The sequence below is a fragment of the Bos indicus genome, chromosome 16 (genome assembly GCF_029378745.1).
Source record: "Bos indicus isolate NIAB-ARS_2022 breed Sahiwal x Tharparkar chromosome 16, NIAB-ARS_B.indTharparkar_mat_pri_1.0, whole genome shotgun sequence".
NCBI classification, from domain to species: domain Eukaryota; kingdom Metazoa; phylum Chordata; class Mammalia; order Artiodactyla; family Bovidae; genus Bos; species Bos indicus.
The window spans coordinates 62,633,902-62,657,789 of record NC_091775.1 but is presented as its reverse complement, the minus strand read 5'-3'; the positions used below and the strand labels follow the sequence as shown (position 1 = coordinate 62,657,789).

Below are 23,888 nucleotides of genomic sequence, written 5' to 3'. Positions count from 1 at the left end.
TTATAATAGGAAGAACCAATTTGGAGTAGGTCCTGCTATATCTGTATTTATACATTTCCTCCCTAACATACTGTAATATCCACTGACATGGTTTTTACTATTTCTATGTAGGTATCTCCCTAATCTAAATCCTCAGCCACATGTCTGCTAACACATATACAAAATGTCTAAAATTCATTTTCTTCCCAAAGCCTACACTTTTCATGTCTTTATTTCTGTTAATGTCACTGCCAGTAACCACATCACACAGATTAACAATCTTAATTATTGTCTCACTCCTTCAGTAAATACTTGTGTATCTGCTACATGCCAGGCCTGTTTTAGGCACCTGGGATATACTATGAGGAAAAGAAAAATCCTTGTCCTAGGGGGTTAACATTTTTTTATGCTCTTCCTTTGCACTCCTAAGTTTAGTAATCTTATTCAGTCAATGCCACCACCCCCTCTTTTACTTCATTCTCTCCCATCCTCTCACCTAAACTATTTCAATGGACTCTTACTGCTCATTCTTTAATCCATGTTTCTTTGAGAAAAAGACATGTTACCCATTATTTGGAGTGAAATGTTATTTTCTAAAATTTACCTCTAATTTTGGCCTCTCAATTTTCTGATACTCTCCTTTTTATTTCCAACACTTTTCTACATCATTAGATTTTTATGTCAGATGTAGTAACTAGCCTCTGAAATAGCCTCCAATGATTCCTAACTCCTGGTAGTAACACTCTTGTGCAATCCCCTTCCATACTAAATAGGACTGACCTGTATAGCCAACGGGGCTTCTCCATTGGCTCAGCGGTAAAGAATCTGCCTGCAATGCAGGAGCCATGGGAGCTGCAGATTTGATCCCTGGGTCAGGAAGATCCTCTGGAAAAGGGAATGGCTACCCACTTCAGTATTCTTGCCTGGAGAATCCCCTTGGACAGAGGAGCCTGGTGGGCTACAGTCCATGGGGTTGCAAAGAGTTGGACACGACTGACACAACTGAGCATGCATGCACGAGCGTGCAGCCAATGGAATACTGCATACATGACAGAATACTACTCCCACGGTTAGGTCATAAAAGGCACTGCAGCATTCACCTTGCTCTTTCTTCGATTCCCCACTCTAGAAAAAGCCAGTCATGAAGAAACTGAAGCACCCCTATGGAGAGATCCAAGCGGTAAGGAACTGAGACCTCCTAAAAAAAGTCAGCACAAATTTGTGAACCACGTGAGTGAGCTATTCTAGAATCGGATCCAGTCCCCGGCAAGCCTTGAGATGGCTGCAGCCCTGACTGACATCTTGACCACAACCTCACAAAATATCCTGAGCCAGAATCACCCAGTTAAGCTGCTTCCAAACTCTTTACACACAGAAAGATAATAAATGTTTCTTATTGTTTCAGTAGTTTTAGGTAGTTTGTTACAGAGTAACAGATATTTAATACATGAGGCTATATTTGAAAAATATTTTTATATCACAGAATGTAATGTTATTAGATCATAACCAACATCTTTGGCTTGTCTTGATCAAAGTACCTAAAATTTATAATTACATAAAGACACAAAAACTATGGAAAGGAAGACTATGACAATTTCAAGAAGTGATTTATTTAGCAATAACAAGCAAAACTGCATTCCCGTAAGTCACAGCCACCAATACTGTAATTTAACTTACACTGAATGCCCTTGAGAAATCATATAGCTGCATTTCTGGGCTGGGACAGAATAAATCTGACAGATTAAATCAGCGTCTTCCTTACCTAAGGATCCTGTTCTGACAGTAACATGCAGCTGATAACAAATGTTCTTTTATAACTAATTAAACCTATATGGCTCATTCTTACATTTACAGTGGTAACAGTTGTAAATTCTCTAAGGGCAGAGAGTAATCTCACTTAAGTTCTTACGGGGCATAGCATCTAGCACAGTAAAAGTCAAAATATGTTTGTAAACTGCACAGACTTTGTAACATAAAGCCTAAATATCCAAAATCAGCACATCAGTTAATTTTTAAAGTGTTAACTATGTTATTTATATTTAATTATTTTATAGCATTTCTAGTTTCATGAAACACCAAAATGCAAAGTCATTTCTTTTGTCCGAATTTTCATTATTTTTGTTAATTGCCACACAAAATTCAAACCTCTTTCATTTACTAGCCACAAGAAAAGTTCCTAGTGTGTTTGACTTCCAGTCCTCTTTAATATATAAGGTTTACACAGGTTGATAAAACATTGTTTTGTCCAAATATAACAGTATGGCAACATAAAATTCCCACTCTGTTCTTACCAACAGTTTGCTAGTTTATCTGAAAGAAAACAAAAAAGGAACCCAAAGGTTCTGCAATACACCTATACACTTCATAAAAACGGTTTCTAATCCATGAGTCCAAGACCAGTTCACAGCTCCAATTTCAATACTACCAGCTATCATCATTTAGTTTCCAAGGAATTTCATGACATTGAAAGAGGGTATTGGTATACTAAAAGACTGAGTACCAACACCCTAAAATAAATATCTACTGAATAAATTAATAAAAAGAAGGCGATGGCACCGCACTCCAGTACTCTTGCCTGGAAGATCCCATGGACGGAGGAGCCTGGTAGGCTGAAGTCCATGGGGTTGCTGGGAGTCGGACACGACTGAATGACTTCACTTTCACTTTTCACTTTCATGCATTGGAGAAGGAAATGGCAACCCACTCCAGTGTCTTGCCTGGAGAATCCCAGGGACGGGGGAGCCTGGTGGGCTGCTGTCTCTGGGGTCGCACAGAGTAAGACACGACTGAAGCTACTTAGCAGCAGCAGCAGCAGCAGCATGGCTTATTTTTAATGATAGAAATTAACAGCTATACATTATTGAAAAGTATCTTCTATAGATCAGGTCCTTGCTGGCAATTTCATATACTGTTGCTCTTTAGTCACTAAGTCATGTCTGACTCTTTGCGATCCCATGGACTGTAGCCTACAAGGCTCTTCTGTCTATGGGATCACCCTGCCAAGGATACCTCAGTGGGCTGCCATTTTCTTCTCCAGGGGATCCTCCCAACCCAAGGATCAAACCCACATCTCCTGCTTGGCAGGCAGATTCTTTACCACCATGCCACCTGGGAAGCCCTTTCATGTATTATTATATCTAATTCTCATAATAATCTTGAAAGGTAAATATTATCCTCATTTTGCACCAAGAAAACTGAGGTCCAGAGAAATAAAATAACTGTTTAAAAGGCCACAGCCAATAAATGAGGGAAATGCAATTAAAGCAAAAAATTTAGATAAAATTAAAGCTATCTTCTCTATTGCCTTCAAGATGAATGGACCCCACATATCTTTCAAAGAATTTTTTACTTTATCCTACTCATTCCTAAAGGTTCCATCCCATTTTCATCACTCTTGTTAATAGACAAATTTCTCAAACGAAAAGTACAGATATGTTGTCTAAATGACTTTTAACCTCTTCAAACTTGGAATAAAGTTAGCAGAAGAAAATCTGTGTTCAGAATTTTGTCATATCCAAAGGCCTACCTTAATCCTCATTCTCATTAACCTGTCTACAAAAAGCATGTCACTGCTGATAGTCCATTTACCCTTTACTCCCTTAACTCCTATGACAACTTATTTTCCAAGATTTCCTGTCTCTATTTTTCTGTGTTACATACTTTCCACTAGTGACTTAATTTTTAACTACTATCTCAATTATAATGTCTTATCTTTTGATATAATTTTTCAAATTCCAGCTAGTAGTTATCTCTACATATAGATATTTCACAAATGAAATCAGCATGAATTTACCACCTCCTGAAGTAGCTAGCTGGATCATGGAAAAAGCAAGAGAGTTCCAGAAAAACATCTATTTCTGCTTTATTGACTATGCCAAAGCCTTTGACTGTGTGGATCACAATAAACTGTGGAAAATTCTGAAAGAGATGGGAATACCAGACCACCTGATCTGCCTCTTGAGAAATTTGTATGCAGGTCAGGAAGCAACAGTTAGAACTGGACATGGAACAACGGACTGGTTCCAAATAGGAAAAGGAGTACGTCAAGGCTGTATATTGTCACCCTGTTTATTTAACTTATATGCAGAGTACATCATGAGAAACGCTGGGCTGGAAGAAACACAAGCTGGAATCAAGATTGCCGGGAGAAATATCAATAACCTCAGATATGCAGATGACGCCACTCTTATGGCAGAAAGTGAAGAGGAACTAAAAAGCCTCTTGATGAAAGTGAAAGTGGAGAGTGAAAAAGTTGGCTTAAAGCTCAACATTCAGAAAACGAAGATCATGGCATCTGGTCCCACCACTTCATGGGAAATAGATGGGGAAATAGATGTCAGACTTTATTTTTCTGGGCTCCAAAATCATTGCAGATGGTGACTGCAGCCATGAAATTAAAAGACGCTTACTCCTTGGAAGGAAAGTTATGACCAACCTAGATAGCATATTCAAAAGCAGAGACATTCCTTTGCCAACAAAGGTTTGTCTAGTCAAGGCTATGGTTTTTCCTGTGGTCATGTATGGATGTGAGAGTTGGACTGTGAAGAAGGCTGAACGCAGAAGAATCGATGCTTTCGAACTGTGGTGTTGGAGAAGACTCTTGAGAGTCCCTTGGACTGCAAGGAGATCCAACCAGTCCATTCTGAAGGAGATCAGTCCTGGGTGTTCACTGGAAGGACTGATGCTGAAGCTGAAACTCCAGTACTTTGGGCACCTCATGCGAAGAATTGACTCATTGGAAAAGACTCTGATGCTGGGAGGGATTGGGGGCAGGAGGAGAAGGGGACGACAGAGGATGAGATGGCTGGATGGCATCACTGACTCGATGGACGTGAGTCTGAGTGAACTCTGGGAGTTGGTGATGGACAGGGAGGCCTGGCGTGCTGCGATTCATGGGGTCGCAAAGAGTCGGACACGACTGAGCGACTGATCTGATCTGATCTGAAAGTAGCTAGTCTCTACCACTTTCCTTACGTTTAAACCATTGTATTAAATTCTTCCCTCCTTCAACCTCTATATCTGGCTAGCCACCCAACCTCTGTTATTTAAAGCATAAATATTAAACCACCTACATAAATCACTGTGCTAAGCAAAAGGAAAGTGATACGTTTAAAAATGTCTAATAGGAACTTCCCTAGCAGTCCAATGGTTAAGACTCTGTATTCCCAATGCAGGCGGCACGGGTTTGATCCCTGAATGGGGAACTAAGGTCCCGCATGCCGCATGGCACGGCCAAAACAAAAGTTTAAAAGTATTATTTTATCTTAACCAATAATATTTTTATTTAATTTCAAATACTAATGAGAAAAAAAGATCTAATTACTAAAATATTGTGTATGTTTGCAATTAAGTAACTTGGAAGGGGGATGATACTTTAGTAGGATATTCTGTGTTTAACAAGGCAAGTTCACAATATATGCACTTAATTATTATTGTTGATTATTGATATCATGTTGTTTAAATTTTTTAAACATAAAGTTGGTTAAACAATGGTCTCATAAATTTTCCTAACATAAAACCTATCATATTAAATAACACTGTCTCTAAAATAGAAGAAAGGTCAAGAAGGAATGCCAAAATTCTGCACTTGATAGTAATTTCCTTCCCTAAAACACTTTCTTCTCTAATACATTACACTTACCAATCAAGTCGGAAATTTTAATAAGGCTTACAACAAAAATGCAAAAGAAAAAGGAAAAAGTGACCAATTTTCTTCCCAGTTTTTCACCTCTACCAAAAGCCAAAAAATTTTCAAAAATGTACAATCTTTTTTTGTTTCATCAATAACCATCAGCAAGTGTAACAAACTTTATGTTCTATGAAATACTCAGTTCAGTTCAATTCCGTCACTCCGTCATGTCCAACTCTTTGCAACCCCATGAACTGCAGCACACCAGGCTCCCTGTCCATCACCAACTCCCGGAGTCCACCCAAACTCATGTCCATTGAGTCGGTGATGCCATCTAGCCATCTCATCCTCTGTCATCCCCTTCTCCTCCTGCCTTCAATCTTACTCAGCATCAGGGTCTTTTCAAATGAGTCAGCTCTTGGTAGCAGGTAACCAAAGTATTGGGAGTTTCAGCTTCAGCATCAGTTCTTCCAATGAATGTTCAGGACTGATTTCTTTTAGGATGGACTGGTTGGATCTCCTTGCAGTCCAAGGGACTCTCAAGAGTCTTCTCCAATGCCACCATTCAAAGGTATCAATTCTTCGGTGCTCAGCTTTCTTTATAGTCCAACATCCATGTAAGACTACTGGAAAAACCATAGCCTTGACTAGACGGACCTTTGTTGACGAAGTAATGTCTCTGCTTTTTAATATGCTGTCTAGGTTGGTCATAACTTTCCTTCCAAGGAGTAAGTGTCTTTTAATTTCATGGCTGCAATCACCATCTGCAGTGATTTTGGAGCCCAGAAAAATAAAATCAGCCACTGTTTCCCCATCTATTTGCCATGAAGTGATGGGACCAGATGCCATGATCTTAGTTTTCTGAATGTTGAGCTTTAAGCCAACTTTTTCACTCTCCTCTTTCACTTTTATCAAGAGGCTTTTTAGTTCTTCTTCACTTTCTGCCATAAGGGTGGTGTCATCTGCATATCTGAGGTTATTGATATTTCTCCCAGCTAGAATCTTGATTCTATCCAGTCCAGTGTTTCTCATGATGTACTCTGCATATAAGTTAAATAAGCAGGGTGACAATATACAGCCTTCACATACTCCTTTTCCTATTTGGAACCAGTCTGTTGTTCCATGTCCAGTTCTAACTGTTGCTTCCTGACCTGCATAGAGGTTTCTCAAGAGGCAGGTCAGGTGGTCTGATACTCCCATAGCCTTTTTTAAAAAGGTAAAATTCTTTCAACTTCCATTTGTTCAATAATTGAATAAACAGTCTAAGTTGTCCTTTCCTAGTTACAGTTTCACTGACCCCTTCCCCCAATTGTGTCAACAGTAAACAAATCAAGATGCTGCTCAACTGTTAGACTCAAACCACTAAGGATAGATATGTAATAATGGCTAATACTTACTGTGTGTAGTAACTATTAAACCTCCTGTCCTGTTTTCCAATTATTGATTCATTTCATTTCACATGATCCTCCAAAAGTAAAACGTATTATTATTTCCAGTTTAAGGATAAGAGAATTGTGGCACAGAAAGGCTACATGACTTGCCCAACAGGGTTATTACAATTACAATTAAATTACAATTACAACAACAGGGTTATCACAATTTCAATTTCAGTGGTCTCTAAATCAATTCACTTTCTAATTTCTGAATCTATCAAGAACTGAATTTTTGAAAGTCCATGATACTAAGCAAACGAATCCTAGAAAAAAAAAAAATCTTGCAATCCTCTTTAGCAAATAACTAATGGCAGCATAATTTGAAATACCAATATTTCAAATAAGCTTATTCTACTCAAAAAGGAAGATTTAATCAAAAGATGTTTGAACTACATGATTAGAGGTGGTGACTCACCTGCTTATCAATACTTTTGTTACCTGCTATGATACAAATATTTAAAAAACAGGAGAAAGACTATCATCTCAATTTTGTCATCAATGATCCCATTTCACTGAATAAACAAAACTAAAAGAATAAGACCAACTTCTCCTAATTGATACCAAAGTAACTCATTTCCAGAGCTCTAGTCACGCTCTATAGGGGATAAACATGAGCTTTTCCTGTTTTCTCCACTGACTGCCTTCAATGATGCTCTCCTAAATCTCTTTCTTATCCCTTAATGACATCTCAGGCAGATCCCATAGTCTTTCAGTTACATTCTATTTTGCTGTTGTTTTTAAGTTTCTAAATATGCCAGACACTACCAGATGCTGGATGCTAACATGTACGTACGACTCTGCCTGACACACAGCCAGCTTTCAGTAAATATTATATATTATTACTATCATTATTTCATCAAATCTAAGATCCCTTTAGTAGTAATATACACCATTACTTTATGTGCTTCTAAGAATGAAAAAGTCTGCCAATTAATCTATGATAATTAATTACGAGATGTATCTTGATTTTAGATGCTAAAGTGTGGGAAAACTGATTAAATGAGGTAGTAAATTCAAGCTCTCACTATTTTTGGCTATACTATTTGGTTTTCATTTTTTGGTCTTGGTCTCCCCACTGCATCTCCAGGATCTAAACTACATTCTCACTTTGCATTGATCCCTATCCCCAAGTCTCTTTAAAATCCTTAGTGGTTCACAACCAGGAAACATTTAAAGTCCTCGACATGGTATTCAAAGCTCAGTATGAATCACACTATCAGCCCTCCAACGTACCTACTAAACCAGATTTCACTAATATGCTTGCATACTTGCACCTATCTGTGCCTTCGTTCAGTATTACTCTATCTGCCTAGAACGCCCTCAGTGTCCTGTCCCTCTTCACCATGGCAACAAACCCTACTGAACCTCTAGTACTTCTGTGAAAGCTTTCAAGATAAATACCTTTGATTCTCCATAGCAAATCAATCGGCCATTCCTCTGTAACATAATCACAATATACTACGATTAGAAGACCAACCAAGTTACAAGCTCCTTTAGGACAGGCGCGTACCTATTTTTACACCACCAGCCCCTTGCGAGATCCTGACCATGTAGCCTCATGTTAAGAATCCAGGCTGTACTGAATTCTACCAAAAATTTAGAGAAGAGCTAACACCTCTCCTGCTCAAACTCTTCCAGAAGATTGCAGAGGAAGGTAAACTTCCAAACTCATTCTATGAGGCCACCATCACCCTAATACCAAAACCTGACAAAGATCCCACAAAAAAAGAAAACTACAGGCCAATATCACTGATGAACATAGATGCAAAAATCCTTAACAAAATTCTAGCAATCAGAATCCAACAACACATTAAAAAGATCATACACCATGATCAAGTGGGCTTTATTCCAGGGATGCAAGGATTCTTCAATATCCGCAAATCAATCAATGTAATACACCACATTAACAAATTGAAAAATAAAAACCATATGATTATCTCAATAGATGCAGAGAAAGCCTTTGACAAAATTCAACATCCATTTATGATAAAAACTCTCCAGAAAGCAGGAATAGAAGGAACATACCTCAACATAATAAAAGCTATATATGACAAACCCACTGCAAACATTATCCTCAATGGTGAAAAATAGAAAGCATTTCCTCTAAAGTCAGGAACAAGACAAGGGTGCCCACTTTCACGATTACTATTCAACATAGTTTTGGAAGTTTTGGCCACAGCAATCAGAGCAGAAAAAGAAATAAAAGGAATCCAAATTGGAAAAGAAGAAGTAAAACTCTCACTATTTGCAGATGACATGATCCTCTACATAGAAAACCCTAAAGAGTCCACCAGAAAATTACTAGAAATAATCAATGACTACAGTAAAGTTGCAGGATATAAAATCAACACACAGAAATCCCTTGCATTCCTATACACTAATAATGAGAAAACAGAGAGAGAAATTAAGGAAACAATTCCATTCACCATTGCAACAGAAAGAATAAAATACTTAGGAATATATCTACCTAAAGAAACTAAAGACCTATATATAGAAAACTATAAAACACTGGTGAAAGAAATCAAAGAGGACACTAATAGATGGAGAAATATACCATGTTCATGGATTGGAAGAATCAATATAGTGAAAATGAGTATACTACCCAAAGCAATTTATAGATTCAATGCAATCCCTATCAAGCTACCAACAGTATTCTTCACAGAGCTAGAAAAAATAATTTCACAATTTGTATGGAAATACAAAAAACCTCGAATAGCCAAAGCGATCTTGAGAAAGAAGAATGGAACTGGAGGAATCAACCTACCTGACTTCAGGCTCTACTACAAAGCCACAGTTATCAAGACAGTATGGTACTGGCACAAAGACAGAAATATTGATCAATGGAATAAAATAGAAAGCCCAGAGATAAATCCACGCACATATGGACACCTTATCTTCGACAAAGGAGGCAAGAATATACAATGGATTAAAGACAATCTCTTTAACAAGTGGTGCTGGGAAATCTGGTCAACCACTTGTAAAAGAATGAAACTGGACCACTTTCTAACACCATACACAAAAATAAACTCAAACTGGATTAAAGATCTAAACGTAAGACCAGAAACTATAAAACTCCTAGAGGAGAACATAGGCAAAACACTCTCCGACATACATCACAGCAGGATCCTCTATGACCCACCTCCCAGAATATTGGAAATAAAAGCAAAAATAAACAAATGGGACCTAATTAACCTTAAAAGCTTCTGCACATCAAAGGAAACTATTAGCAAGGTGAAAAGACAGCCTTCAGAATGGGAGAAAATAATAGCAAATGAAGCAACCGACAAACAACTAATCTCAAAAATATACAAGCAACTCCTACAGCTCAACTCCAGAAAAATAAACGACCCAATCAAAAAATGGGCCAAAGAACTAAATAGACATTTCTCCAAAAAAGACATACAGATGGCTAACAAACACATGAAAAGATGCTCAACATCACTCATTATCAGAGAAATGCAAATCAAAACCACTATGAGGTACCATTTCACACCAGTCAGAATGGCTGCGATCCAAAAGTCTACAAATAATAAATGCTGGAGAGGGTGTGGAGAAAAGGGAACCCTCTTACACTGTTGGTGGGAATGCAAACTAGTACAGCCACTATGGAGAACAGTGTGGAGATTCCTTAAAAAACTGGAAATAGAACTGCCTTATGATCCAGCAACCCCACTGCTGGGCATACACACTGAGGAAACCAGAAGGGAAAGAGACACGTGTACCCCAATGTTCATCGCAGCACTGTTTATAATAGCCAAGACATGGAAGCAACCTAGATGTCCATCAGCAGATGAATGGATAAGAAAGCTGTGGTACATATACACAATGGAGTATTACTCAGCCATTAAAAAGAATACATTTGAATCAGTTCTAATGAGGTGGATGAAACTGGAGCCTATTATACAGAGTGAAGTAAGCCAGAAGGAAAAACATAAATACAGTATTCTAACGCATATATATGGAATTTAGAAAGATGGTAACAATAACCCTGTGTATGAGACAGCAAAAGAGACACTGATGTATAGAACAGTCTTATGAACTCTGTGGGAGAGGGAGAGGGTGGGAAGATTTGGGAGAATGACATTGTAACATGTAAAATATCATGTAAGAAACGAGTTGCCAGTCCAGGTTCGATGCACGATACTGGATGCTTGGGGCTGGTGCACTGGGACGACCCAGAGGGATGGTATGGGGAGGGAGGAGGGAGGAGGGTTCAGGATGGGGAACACATGTATACCTGTGGTGGATTCATTTTGATGTTTGGCAAAACTAATACAATTATGTAAAGTTTAAAATTAAAATAAAATTAAAACCAAAAAAAAAAAAAAGAATCCAGGCTGTAAAATAAGACATACCTGTGTTTGAACTCTGGTTTTACCATTCACCAGCTATGTGACCTTGGGCAATCTACTCAATCTAAGATTCAGTGACTTCTTAAAACAGGATAACAAAACCTACCTTAGAGGGTGCGGATAAACATAAAACACCTGATACAACAGACACTCAGTGAACATCAGCTGTTGTTATTATCATCGTTGTCACTTTATTATTTTTTCAAAAGAGGAAGGGGACATCATGAATAGTTAGTAGATTAATATTATATATTCTAATCTTCTCTAGTCAGATATGCCCTGACTTCAGCTTGGCAGTATGTTATAAGAGACAGGGGGTAGAGAGGGAGGTGCTGTTCATGTGGAGGTAACATGTAACCTGTGTTAACATTCAGGTATGCTACAGAGAAATGCCCAAAAGATTCTTCAACTTTCCTGAGTCCTCCTCTCATCTCTACCTAACTCCTCAAGCCTTAACCGTAATTTCTCAGTCCTATCTCCTCACCTAAAATAGTTTTCTACCTAAATGGGGCAATGGTTGTAATTGAGTAAACAATATTTTTAAATTTGAGCCTCTTATTTATCTAGTCTTTTAACTGACACACACAAGAACGATTTGAGGTTGTTACTGTGAACTAAAGGATCAGATTCACATAAATGTATTAATGCTGAGTAAGTAATAATTAACAAGAACATTTAAATTCATATGGTCTCTTACAAAGAAAATGAATTTTTAAAATTAAAAGTAAAGAAATGTTTATATAGCAGTGATAAGCCTCAGTAAGGTATACCAGTGAGCAAGAGGTCAGTATTTTAATTCCAGGCTCTGCTATCAGCTAGTTGTGAGGCTGACCAAACATATATTTTGGCCTTCCTGCCCTCAATTTATTCATCTGTGAAACAGAGGACTTGAGAAGGTCTTTTTCAACTCTAAAACCAATTCTAGTATTAAAAAATTAAATTTTCATTAGAAAACTGAAACAAACTACAATTAGATAGCCACTAAAAATTCAAAGGATTTTGAATTTAAGCTATACACTTAAGTTGTTCAGACATACTTAAGAGCGCACATGTAAATGTCACCCCAATTGAAAAAACAAAAATATGCAGGCACAGTCTATAACCGAAATGAATACAAGTTACAAGTAACCAAGGAGAACAAATTTCTTTCAAAACCATATGATTGCTCCCACCTGAATTTCTTACTATATATAAAAAGGACAATTTATTAATATAAATTCACAGGTAAAAGGAATAATATCTAAAATCAATAGAGACATTTTCCAAAAACCTGAACTGAACAAGCCCAGAGGGACAAAATTTGAGGCTCAGTTTTCCTCACAAAGATACTGCTAACCTAGCCTTAACTAATACCACTGAACTCTGTAGTAGAAATAATTTTAATAGCAAATATAGGCATTATATTAGCACTTTTCATATTTTAACTCATAAATTCCTCACAGAAGTCCTGTAACTACTATTACTGTCCCCATTTTACAAATGAGGAAACTGAACAACAGAGAGGAATTAATAGAATGCCTTGCCTGAGGTCACTCAGTTAGTAAATTGTGCAGCTGGAATATGAACCTAGGCAGTATGGCTTCAGAGTTTGTTCTCTCCATGCATTATTGACATACAAGTACATGATGCAAAATAGTTAAACAATAAAATGAATCAGAGTGATTGAGTTAACTCTGCCACTAACCAAGCTACGTGTCCTTGAATCACAATCTCTCTGGACTTCATTTCCCACTCAAGTAAAAAAGGGAATTGGACTAAATAATCTCTGAAATTCCTTACAGGTCTGACGTTCCATGATCTATGCTGCTGCTGCTGCTGCTGCTAAGTCACTTCAGTCGTGTCCGACTCTGTGCAATCCCACAGACAGCAGCCCACCAGGCTCCCCCGTCCCTGGGATTCTCCAGGCAAGAACACTGGAGTGGGTTGCCATTTCCTCCTCCAATGCATGAAAATGAAAAGTGAAAGTGAAGTCGCTCAGTCATGTCTGACTCTTGGTGACCCCGTGGACTGCAACCTACCAGGCTCCTCCGTCCATGGGATTTTCCAGGCAAGAGTACTGGAGTGGGGTGCCATTGCCTTCTCCTTCCATGATCTATGAAATGCTTTAAAAGCAAAAAGCCACAACTGTGGCATAGCAACAGCTATGCTCACTCTTCTTTATCTTCCTCCTTTTACACTTATCACTATATCTCATTATCTTTTTCCTATGGCTCATCTTTATAAGTTCCTCTGTTTAACAGCGCCTACCTCATAAGAGTTACACTGATAATCTTGAGAAAAAAATAAATTAATAGAGGTGAACTCTAACCTCCAGACCACATTCTACTACCTCCAAACCATGCAGAACTAAGACCTAGGACTAAAAGTAGACCAGCCATTACTTCAGCAGGTGCTGGAGACTGTGCCTAAACATATATATGCATAAATGGATGGAGTTATTTATTTTTCATAAACCAGCAGGATGTAGGAATTAAGAGCAGGGGCTCTTTCAATCTCATATCTGCTAACCACAATTAGCAGTTTCAACATAATCAGTTACTGAATGGCTCTAAGACTCAGGTTCCCAGTCTACAAACAGAGCGAACATAAAAACCTACCTACACAGCTTGCTATAAAGAGATATTTTTAAAGTAATGCCATAGTGACTGACAAAGTAAGCACTCAAAAAATAACAGCTGTTGTTACCGCCCCTGTTAGCACCACTGCTATTTACAATTCCCATATAAAGGCAAGAGCTCCCAAGTATGACAGATTTTATTTCAAATTCTGTCTCTACTACTTAGTAAGTGTATGGCCATGAACAAGTTGGTTAGTCTCTCTAAGCCTGAGTTTCCTCATCAGTAAAATGAAGATAATAAATCATCTATCTCCAGTTCAGTTCAGTCGCTCAGTCGCGTCCGACTCCTTGCAACCCCATGAACCGCAGCACACCAGGCCTCCCTGTCCATCACCAACTCCTGGAGTTTACTCAAACTCGTTTCCATTGAGTCGGTGATGCCATCCAACCATCTCATCCTCTGTCGTCCCCTTCTCCTCCTGCCTTCAATCTTTCCCAGCATCAGGGTCTTTTCAAATGAGTCAGCTCTTGGCAGCAGGTGGCCAAAGTATTGGAGTTTCAGCTTCAGTGTCAGTCCTTCCAGTGAATATTCAGGATTGATTTCCTTTAGGATGGACTGGTTGGATCTCCTTGCAGTCCAAGGGACTCTCAAGAATCTTCTCCAACATCACAGTTCAAAAGCATCAATTCTTTGGTGCTCAGCTTTCTTCATAGTCCAACTCTCACATCTATACATGACTACTGGAAAAACCATAGCCTTGACTAGATGGACCTTTGTTGGCAAAGCAATGTCTCTGCTTTTTAATACGCTGTCTAGGTTGATCACAACATTTCTTCCAAGGAGTAAGAGTCTTTTAATTTCATGGCCGCAGTCACCATCTGCAGTGATTCTGGAGCCCAAAAAAATATCTTATCTTAGCCAACAGGAATTTGTTGTATGGCTCAGGAAACTCAAATAGGGGCTCTGTATCGACCTAGACGGGTGGGATGGGGAGGGAGATGGGAGAGAGGTTCAACAGGAAGAGATATATATATACCTATAGCTGATTCATGTTGAGGTCTGACAGAAAACAACAAAACTCTCTGTAATTTACAAAACTCTCTGTAAATTACAAAACTTTCTGTAAAGCAATTATCCTTCAGTAAAAAAATAAGTTAAAAAGAAAAAAAAATCTATCTCACAAAACTGTTGTGAAGATTAGATGAGGTAACAAAGCTGCTGACACCTGGTTCCTAACTGGTCAATAAATGCTAATTCCTTTCTCCTTAATGACAAAAAGAGCACATTTCCACTAATTCAATTCAAGGAATAGAGATTGGAAGTGGGAATCCCAGAGAAGACAACTTTCTTTTCTCTATCATTCTGTGCATGGGGATATACCAGAGAATTCTCATTCATGGGATTCTCTTTATCTTCTTATGTGCTTCCTAAGACTAGAGAGCTTTTTCTCAGGTAATCTCCAAATGTTCTGAAAGGAGTTGTGTGTTCAAAGGCAGCAACTCTTAGAAACTCTCTCAGGGAACCCAGAAGATCAAAACTATTTTCATAATAATACTGAAATGGAGCAGTACCCTACTATCTTTTGCCCCACCCCCCACCCCCCCCTCCTCCCCCCGTGCCGTCCTCAACCTGCCTTTTACCTGTGGAAAAACTTTAGTCAAAGATTAAGTTTGATCAGAGAAGTGAGAAAATGCTGGGAAAGAATCTGCCTGCAATGCGGGAGACCTGGGTTCAATCTCTGTGTTGGGGAAGATCCCCTGGACAGGGAATGGCTACCCACTCCAGTATTCTGGCCTGGAGAATTCCATGGACTATATAGTCCATGGGGGTCACAAAGAGTCAGACGCGACTGAGCCACTTTCACTTTCATTGAATCCATGTTAAATTTTGAAGTTTCCTAAGTGGAGCTAGTGGTAAAGAACCTGCCTGCCAATGTGGGAGGCATAAGAAGACACAAGTTTGACCCCTGTGTCGGGATGATCCCTTGGAGGACGGCACGGCAACCCATTCCAGTACACTTGCCTGGAGAATCCCCATGGACATAGGAGCCTGGTAGGCTACAGTCCACAGAGTTGCAAAGAGTTGGACAAGACTGAAGCAATTTAGCATGCAGCTTTATTTTAGATAAGGAAACAGCAACCCACTCCAGTATTCATGCCTGGAGAATCCCATGGACAGAGGACCCCTACAGTCCATGGGGTCGCAAGAGTCAGACGTGACTGAGCGACTAAACCATCACCACCAGTCATTATAAAGTATAGTCAAAGACCTTTAGTCCCTTCTCAAGGGATATGGAATAGTCTGAGCCATATCCTGTGAGCTGTCTTACAGATACTAAGACCCCTACCACGTAGGAAAAGTTAACTACATGATGACCAGACTGTAGCCATGACATAAGCTGCCAAAATTCTGAGAACTGGCCTCAAGGAAATGGGAACAAACCGACCATGGGACTGCAGACTATCTGTACTTAAAATATATGAAATGACGCTGGTCAGACCACCGATAATCAATTTCAAGACGACGGTCAGAGCTGACTGCGCTGTTTCTGCCTGTAGCTCCCTCCCTAAGCCTACAAAAACTCTCGTCCATTTATTCTAGAAGAAGTGGGGCAGGTATTGGTCTTTGGATAAGTGTGTCATCTCCCCACTCCTCCCACTCCACCCCACCCCCACCGCTGTTGCTGACATCCAAAATAAAGCAAACTTTTCTTTCCACCAACCTGGCCTCTTTATTGGTTTTTGAGCAGCGAGCAGCAGGACCCCATTATCCACTGCAATACCACAACTTCATGTGCTTTTTTCACTCATTCTTTCACGAGTACACGGTGGAAGTTCCCAAAGGCCACATGAAATGTGACGTCACGTCCCTGAAGCCTAGTTGAAGGTGTGCTTGTATACTCTGTGTTTCACACATCTCTGAGTTTTAATTTCAAATATAGAGTATTATCAATAGATATTGGAATCTTTTTAACAATTTTTAAGAGTTTCAAATGGTACCAAGACCAAAAAGTTAAAGAATTACTTCTCTAAGGTATAGAAAAAGCTCACAAAGCACATGGGTTACTCCATGAATTACAACTTTACCAATTTAGTCTAAATAAGTAATTCACACAATAATCTAAAAGCCTCTCATTTTCCTGTATGATTATATTTCAGGCCTTCAATCTTCAAGTAAATGACTTGTTCACTAATTATCTGTGAATATTCAGTGACAGAACTAGTTCTAAGGACTTACATCTCCTTATTTATGGTCTACAGTCTTTCTAAATTCTGCAGGTCATCTTCAATAAGAGATGACTATGTTTTCTTAATCATCACACTGTCCCTCTCATTACACATAATATGAAAATTGCAAGTTATGCTTACAGCAAGTTAATTAAACTTTCCCGTGATCTATAATAAATAACTTTTTAAGACTTTTCTGATACCACAGATACCACACCTGCGTAGTGATAGGAAGAAACAGGTAAGCAAATTTCCTTCTATAAACAATTAAATTTAAAGGTGTATAACATATAAAAAGTTTGAAAAGCCAGGGAGAATTCTTCTATATTATTTACATAGTGATCCAAATTTACAACCATGTTCCAAGTCTTCAATCTACAATCTTCCTTTTCTACACCATTTTAAGTTTTGAAAGCACTATGTTGAAATATGTGCTGGAAATATGACTGAAATATAAAATCAAACACATACACACAAAAAATTGGTTTTTGGTTTTTTCTAAGATAAAAGAGAATTTAATGACAAAGCTATCAGCATTATAGCTCATAATAGAGCCCTTATAAATATGTGTTGAATGAATAAATAATTTTTTTAGGCATTTGTTCATGAGCATTGTCTACTTGACTTCTTTTAGCATTTACTAGGTAAGGGGAAGACCTGAAAACAAAAATACAACCAGGCAAGACCCCTAGTGAATTCTGACAATCTCCCAAAGGCCAATTAAATAAATACCAAGCAACCCACAAACTACCTCCAGTTAAGCTGTACAACTTGAGCAAAATCTTCCAAACTTTTTTTGTTACGTTACTATTTTTAAAAAGTTTACCATGCACCTCCAATATATGTACATTTATTTATAAATTATCTCCTTATACAACTGTGTACCTTATAAAACACAGAATTTTTAAATGGAAGTTTTAAAAGATGAGACAATAATAAACTAATTTAAACTTTCACTTGTGAATAATACAAAAATATTTTTAATCTCTCTTAAGAAATTATCAGTAACAATACTTTTAAAGAACAATCTAACAGAAAAGTTTCATTGCTTTTTAAAATCCTAGTTTTTAGTATTTCAAAGGCCTAATTCAAACTTCAAGATTCAGTTAATGATAATGGCTACAAGCTGGAAAACTGACCTTCCAATGCAGAATACTCTAATACATAACATATATTTAGGGTGAAGTTCACTATGGATGACAAAGGATGTTAAAATCTTATTTTGAAGAATTATTTTAATTATTTTGAAACTTTTTGGCAAGCTTGTTAGGTCTATTAAAGTAGCGTTGTTTTTTCTGTAATTTGGCTGACAAAAAGCTAGTACTAGAAGTAGAACTGTCAGCTCTGCCATTTTCTTGTTGTTCACGTGTACTCGCATTACTGGCTTCTTTACAGGAGTCTTTTTAATTCACATCCATTTTATATGGGTTAGTTTAGTCAAAATTAGGTAATATCCATAAATTCATCTAACTATAAGCAACCATAAACTGAACTGCTATTTGCTGAAAGTGAACAAACAAGTGAGAAAACTATTAGCAATTCTTGACTCTCGTTCAGACTACCTCCTCAAATGAGGTCATCTCATCAACGTATTTATTCAATGTTAGTAAAATTTCATTTCTTCCTGTCTTACACATAAAAATGAACATAAGTAACACTTCTAAAACTACCTTCTCTGTCTTCATGGGAGCGTTGAATACACTCCTTTGGGGCTATGATGCAAATATACTTGAAACCCCTAGCCAGCACAACTTAATCAGTCTCTCAAATGCTTTTCAGGTTAGGACTGAATTTGAAGCCAGGAATGATTTTCCATGATCACCCCAGGTCAAGTAAGATTCTATGTTCTTATGGTATGGGCCTTCACCCAAAAACTGATCCAAAATCAACCTTCAGGGATGGATAGACAAGTATAATCTTTCCAGGACACTCACCCTAACATACTTTATTAAACAATGAAAATAACAGTAATAGGTTCCTATCTTATACAACAATTCACTCACTTAAGAAACATTTGTAAGTACCAGGCATCTTTTTGCTATACTCATTTACAAATGTTATTTTAAATATACTATACTGTACTTTCATTTGCAGAAGTGCCTGAAAGGAAAAGTGTGGTTTGTGCCCCATCGGGTGGCCAAACTGGAAATTTCAAACAAGTTCCAGCAAGGCAAGTTAACCCTAACTAATCAACATAATTCCTTTGGGAAATTGAAGCCTGCAACACAAGTGTTCTCATGGGAGAGTTCTATAAATGAAAATCACAATAATGTTATGGTGTTTCCTTACACTTGAAAAAAGGGATATGCAGATTATGTAGAATCCTTTCCAAATCTTGCAACAAAAAAAATTAAAACTACTACCATCACTTTTTATTTGAGTTCAATAAAAGTTTCATTGGGTCAGTCTTCCATTCACAGATTAAGATAATCATCAAATTTTTTTGAAAAGAGATTATTAATTTAAAAGAATGCTTTTAATAGTAATACTTTAAGTTCTATCATCTTCATATATCAAGCATAATGAAACCATAAAAATGTACAGAAATTTGGAGCTACATGGGTCCTTAGAGGGTTGTAAGCCTAGAAATCAAGTCCAGTTCTCTCACTTTACAGATGAAGAACCTAAAGCCCAGAAGAGGAAGTGATTTCATCAGGGTCACACAGTCAGGGTGATCTGACTCTCAATGCTTACACCTCTGTGCTCAAGAGACTATATACGATACTGGACATGTAATTTAACCTTTTTGGACCTTAATTTCTTCGTCTGAAAAAACCAAGGAGACAGATAATCCGTCAATCCCCTTTTAACTCTAAAATGCTGAAATTTAGATTCTTCATTATTTTAGTACATTACAAAATTACAGTGTACACGGACAAAACCATTCCTGGTTCCTGAGAAACCAAAGCAGCACAGGACCCTAGGGAAGAAAACACAAGTCAGCAGCCAAAGGCACCAAATATATTTGCTTCTTTTGCTAATATTCTGTAAAATATTAACATAGTCATACTAGTCTGGCGGAAACTGGTCTAAATTAATTTTGATTAATCAATTACAGAGCTCTAAAGTATGCAATCACTGATTCTAAATTTTAAAAAGTGCTCTTGAAAATTTTTTATTGATGTTCTGCATTACATGCCAAGATTTATACTCAAATAGATTACTGGAAACAGGGATAGCCTCTTTCCATTTGTGTTTTATTCTTTGTAAAAACTATTCACAAATGAATCAAACCAATTTTCTTTGTATGACTTCTCCATGTTGCTCTATTCTTTTATGCTTTATTATTCCATCTATGAAGATTGAGTCTATGAACTCCACAATTCATTTTTAAATTAGAAACTGATCATTTTCAGGATATTGATGGATCACTAACACTAATTTTAACAGTCCAAAAAATGAAACCCATTAAAAGTTAAATCAAAAACCTATGAACTACAATGGACCTTAAAAAGCTCTAACCCTATATTCTTACTTTATGAAAGAGGACAGAAGCCTGGAAAGGCAAAAAGCCTATCCCCATGGCTTCATGACAAACATATACAAGAATTAGCACTTACTGTATGACTGTGTGTACACAATAATACATACAATCACAGAGGTAAAATAACATTTTCAGCTTCTAATGGTCTGATGTTTCAAGTAAAATTTAATGCAGCAAAATGACATGAAAACCAAAATAGCTGAACAGTTCATAACAGTTCACAGCAGTAGAAAGCAGCCTACACTAGAAATCATGGGTAATATACCAAAATTTCATCACCAGTACTTGAAAAACAAATCCAAGTGTCTGTTCTGCTAACAGTATTTCAAGAGCATCATCTTCACATGTGAGAAACTACATTTTACTGCCATATGAAAAGGTTCTTCTCTCAAGCAAATGCTCACATCTTTCACGATATTCTTTTTTCCCCGAAGTTTCTAAGCTGCCAAATTCCTCTAAAGATTCTTATTTATGCCTCTTTATTTTTAAAGGAACAACACTAGCTCTTGAGCAACAATATACAACACACAGATCCCAACCATATAAAAAATGGCTCCAATTCAAAAAGAAAAGTACTCCTTATTAATTTTGCCTACCAAATAAAGAGCTTACGCAAGATCCAAGTCACAAAGTAAGGACTCTGTAGAATAAAATTTTAATAATCTACAATTAATGAATTTTTTAAAAAATAATTTTTAATTGGCCTAGGAAAAAATAACACAGTCATACATATGAAATGTGTTCCTCTCTGACCAACTTAAAGTAAACCATCTAGGACTAGTTAGTGTCCAAATGCAGTATGTGAATTGAGTACCAGAATGACTCCAGCCACAAAGCTGATATTATAAATCAAGAGGTAATTGCATCTTTAAGTCTTACGCTTCTCTTTCCAGCCCTAAAAATTGTATTCCAAATTAATACAATTCTATGAAACAGTTAAGAGCTGTAATACTTAAAATGAATCACAGCATACAACCAATCACTATTACTTCTCCCCAAATGAAGCATTCCATACTATATAGGATGTTGCTTCAGGATGCCCTGTTCTATGAAGAACTGGCAGTGGTGCTGAAAATTACTACTAGAAAGATGAAAGACCAATACCCTCCTTTCAATAAAAACCATCATCTGGACTCTAGCCAAGGTTTTAAAACTGACCAAATGTTATTAGAAACAATAAATCAAGAGCTCTACGGGCTGAAAAGCTTGTCCCTTATTTCATTCTTACAAAACGTAGTCACAAAACACTATAAGAAAATTAAGTGAAAGAAAGCATTAACAACTCTAGGCCTTTCATTTCTGGCAATAATGAAATACTGTATGTTACCAGGTGAATTTATTTTACAATCTTCAAGGTTCTGTTTAACCTACTTATATGTCTCTTTCCTTTCCTTCTTCAATTGTTACAACTGTTACATGAATAAATAAACTTAAACATCCTTTCAATGAACTTAAAATAGAAATGAAAAAGAGACCAAAATATCTTAATTCATAAAATCTAGCTAGCATATTTGTGTTCATATTGATTTTATACTCTTTGTTCCTGCACACAACACAGATGTGAATTACTGGAGGTTACAGATTAAGTCTCTCTATCCAGGAGCTGAACTGCCAGCCACTGAGAATAACCTATTGCAAAGCTTAAAACCCTTCAGGTATCTTGGCTTCTGAATACATAAATGGGCTCATTATCTCTACTTTTCCTTTCATTAACGTATGGTTCCTTATCACTATCTCTATTAAATACCGTCCAGGAGCTGTTATCACAGAAATTAAGGGTGAGGAGGGCCATGATTTCTGTAATACACAGGAATGTTTTAAAAGTACATTGTTTACAAGATAGTACTTTTCTCCCTAGCTAACAAAAATTTTAGGAAAGAAAACCTGAAAATGTTAATAATTCCCTTCTCTTTCTTTCTTCCTCTTCCCCTTCACTCCATTCCAAAACCGAAGAGCCAAAACCAAAGATATGATTACTTTATATACTTCATGAAATCAGTGAAAACACGAGTCACCGTCTTATTATCAAAACAAAACAGTTGATTACGATGTTTGCCTACTGTAACCACCGCACGTGTGATACACATTTAAATCAAGTTTCGACCCTGTTACAAAGCCTTTGTCAACAGTGGGCAAGTGGGGGAAAGCTGAAGAAGGGCTCTGTGAATTGAAGGAAATCACCGGAGGGGCTAATCTAGGAAGAAGATTCCTCGGGGAGAGGTGAGCCGAAAGAAACAAGACCTAACCTTGGAGAGGGGGCGCTCGCCCAGGGTGGGGACCAGAGGTCAGGGTGAGCGGGAAGAGGAAGGGATTAGCGCGGAACCGCTGTACCCCGGGCTACCCTCACACCCCGACTCCGCTACCTGCGGCTCGCCCTCCCACCACCATTCCTCAGCCCCGGCCGGCTGTGCAGTCCCTCCCGGCCCGCAGCCCGCAGCCTGCATATCCGTTACCCCGGCTGCAACGGGGCTGCGGGGGAGGGGAAGGTCAGCGGGGCCCGGAGGGGGCCGGCCGCGGCTAGGATGCCGCAGTGGCTCCCCGTCGCACCGGGTCAAAGTCCGCTCGGGCACGGGGGAAGCAGCAAGAGCGGAAGGCGGCGGTGGAGGTCGGGACTTGCGAGATGGTGGCCCCTCCAAGTCCTCCCACTCCTCGGCCGCCGCCGGTACCTCATACTGGATATATTGCTTCCTCCACTCGGGAGTGATGTGCGCGGAGAGGTGCTCGGCGAACTTCATCCTGCCGTCTCCCCTTCACTCCTACTCGGGTCCAGCAGTTACAGGCGGCGGCGGCGGCGGCAACAGCGACTCCGACTCCTCCCCACATGGGCCCCGGCGCGGCGCGGCACTGCGCTTCTCTCCTCCTCCGCCGCCGCCGAGGTCTCCTCAGAGCCGCCCTCCCGCCATCTTCCTCCTCCTCTCCATAGCCCCGCCCCGCCCCGCCCTCTATACGTCATCGCCATGGTAACCGCCTACGCGCCCAGACGAAAAGGGCGGAGTAAGGGGCAGGATTTGGGTATGTTCCTTAAGGCTCCGCCCCTTCTGGGCCGGACGTGCTGAAGGCACCTCCCCTGACCTCTTCCGTCTGGCTTCTGTTGGCCTTACAGCTGCTCGCTACCGCCTGCCTGGGAAGCAACAGTGTTGTTATTGCAATTAGTATTAATACTGTAGCACCAATAATCCACACAATACGTTTATATTTGCAAAGATTTGTGCAAATGTTTTTCCAT

At 38.6% G+C, this 23,888-nt stretch overlaps 1 protein-coding gene across 1 annotated transcript in view; it reads right to left on the bottom strand.

The window, feature by feature from the left end:
• The window catches only part of XPR1 (xenotropic and polytropic retrovirus receptor 1), a 208,152-nt gene extending 184,576 nt beyond the window's left edge, over nt 1–23,576 (bottom strand). Inside the window, exon 1 of the mRNA XM_019976614.2 lies at nt 23,329–23,576. Coding sequence (XP_019832173.1) covers nt 23,329–23,397 — 69 coding nt within the window. The 5' untranslated portion in view covers nt 23,398–23,576. The remainder of the gene's footprint in view (nt 1–23,328) is intronic.
• Nucleotides 23,577–23,888: the final 312 nt, after the last annotated feature.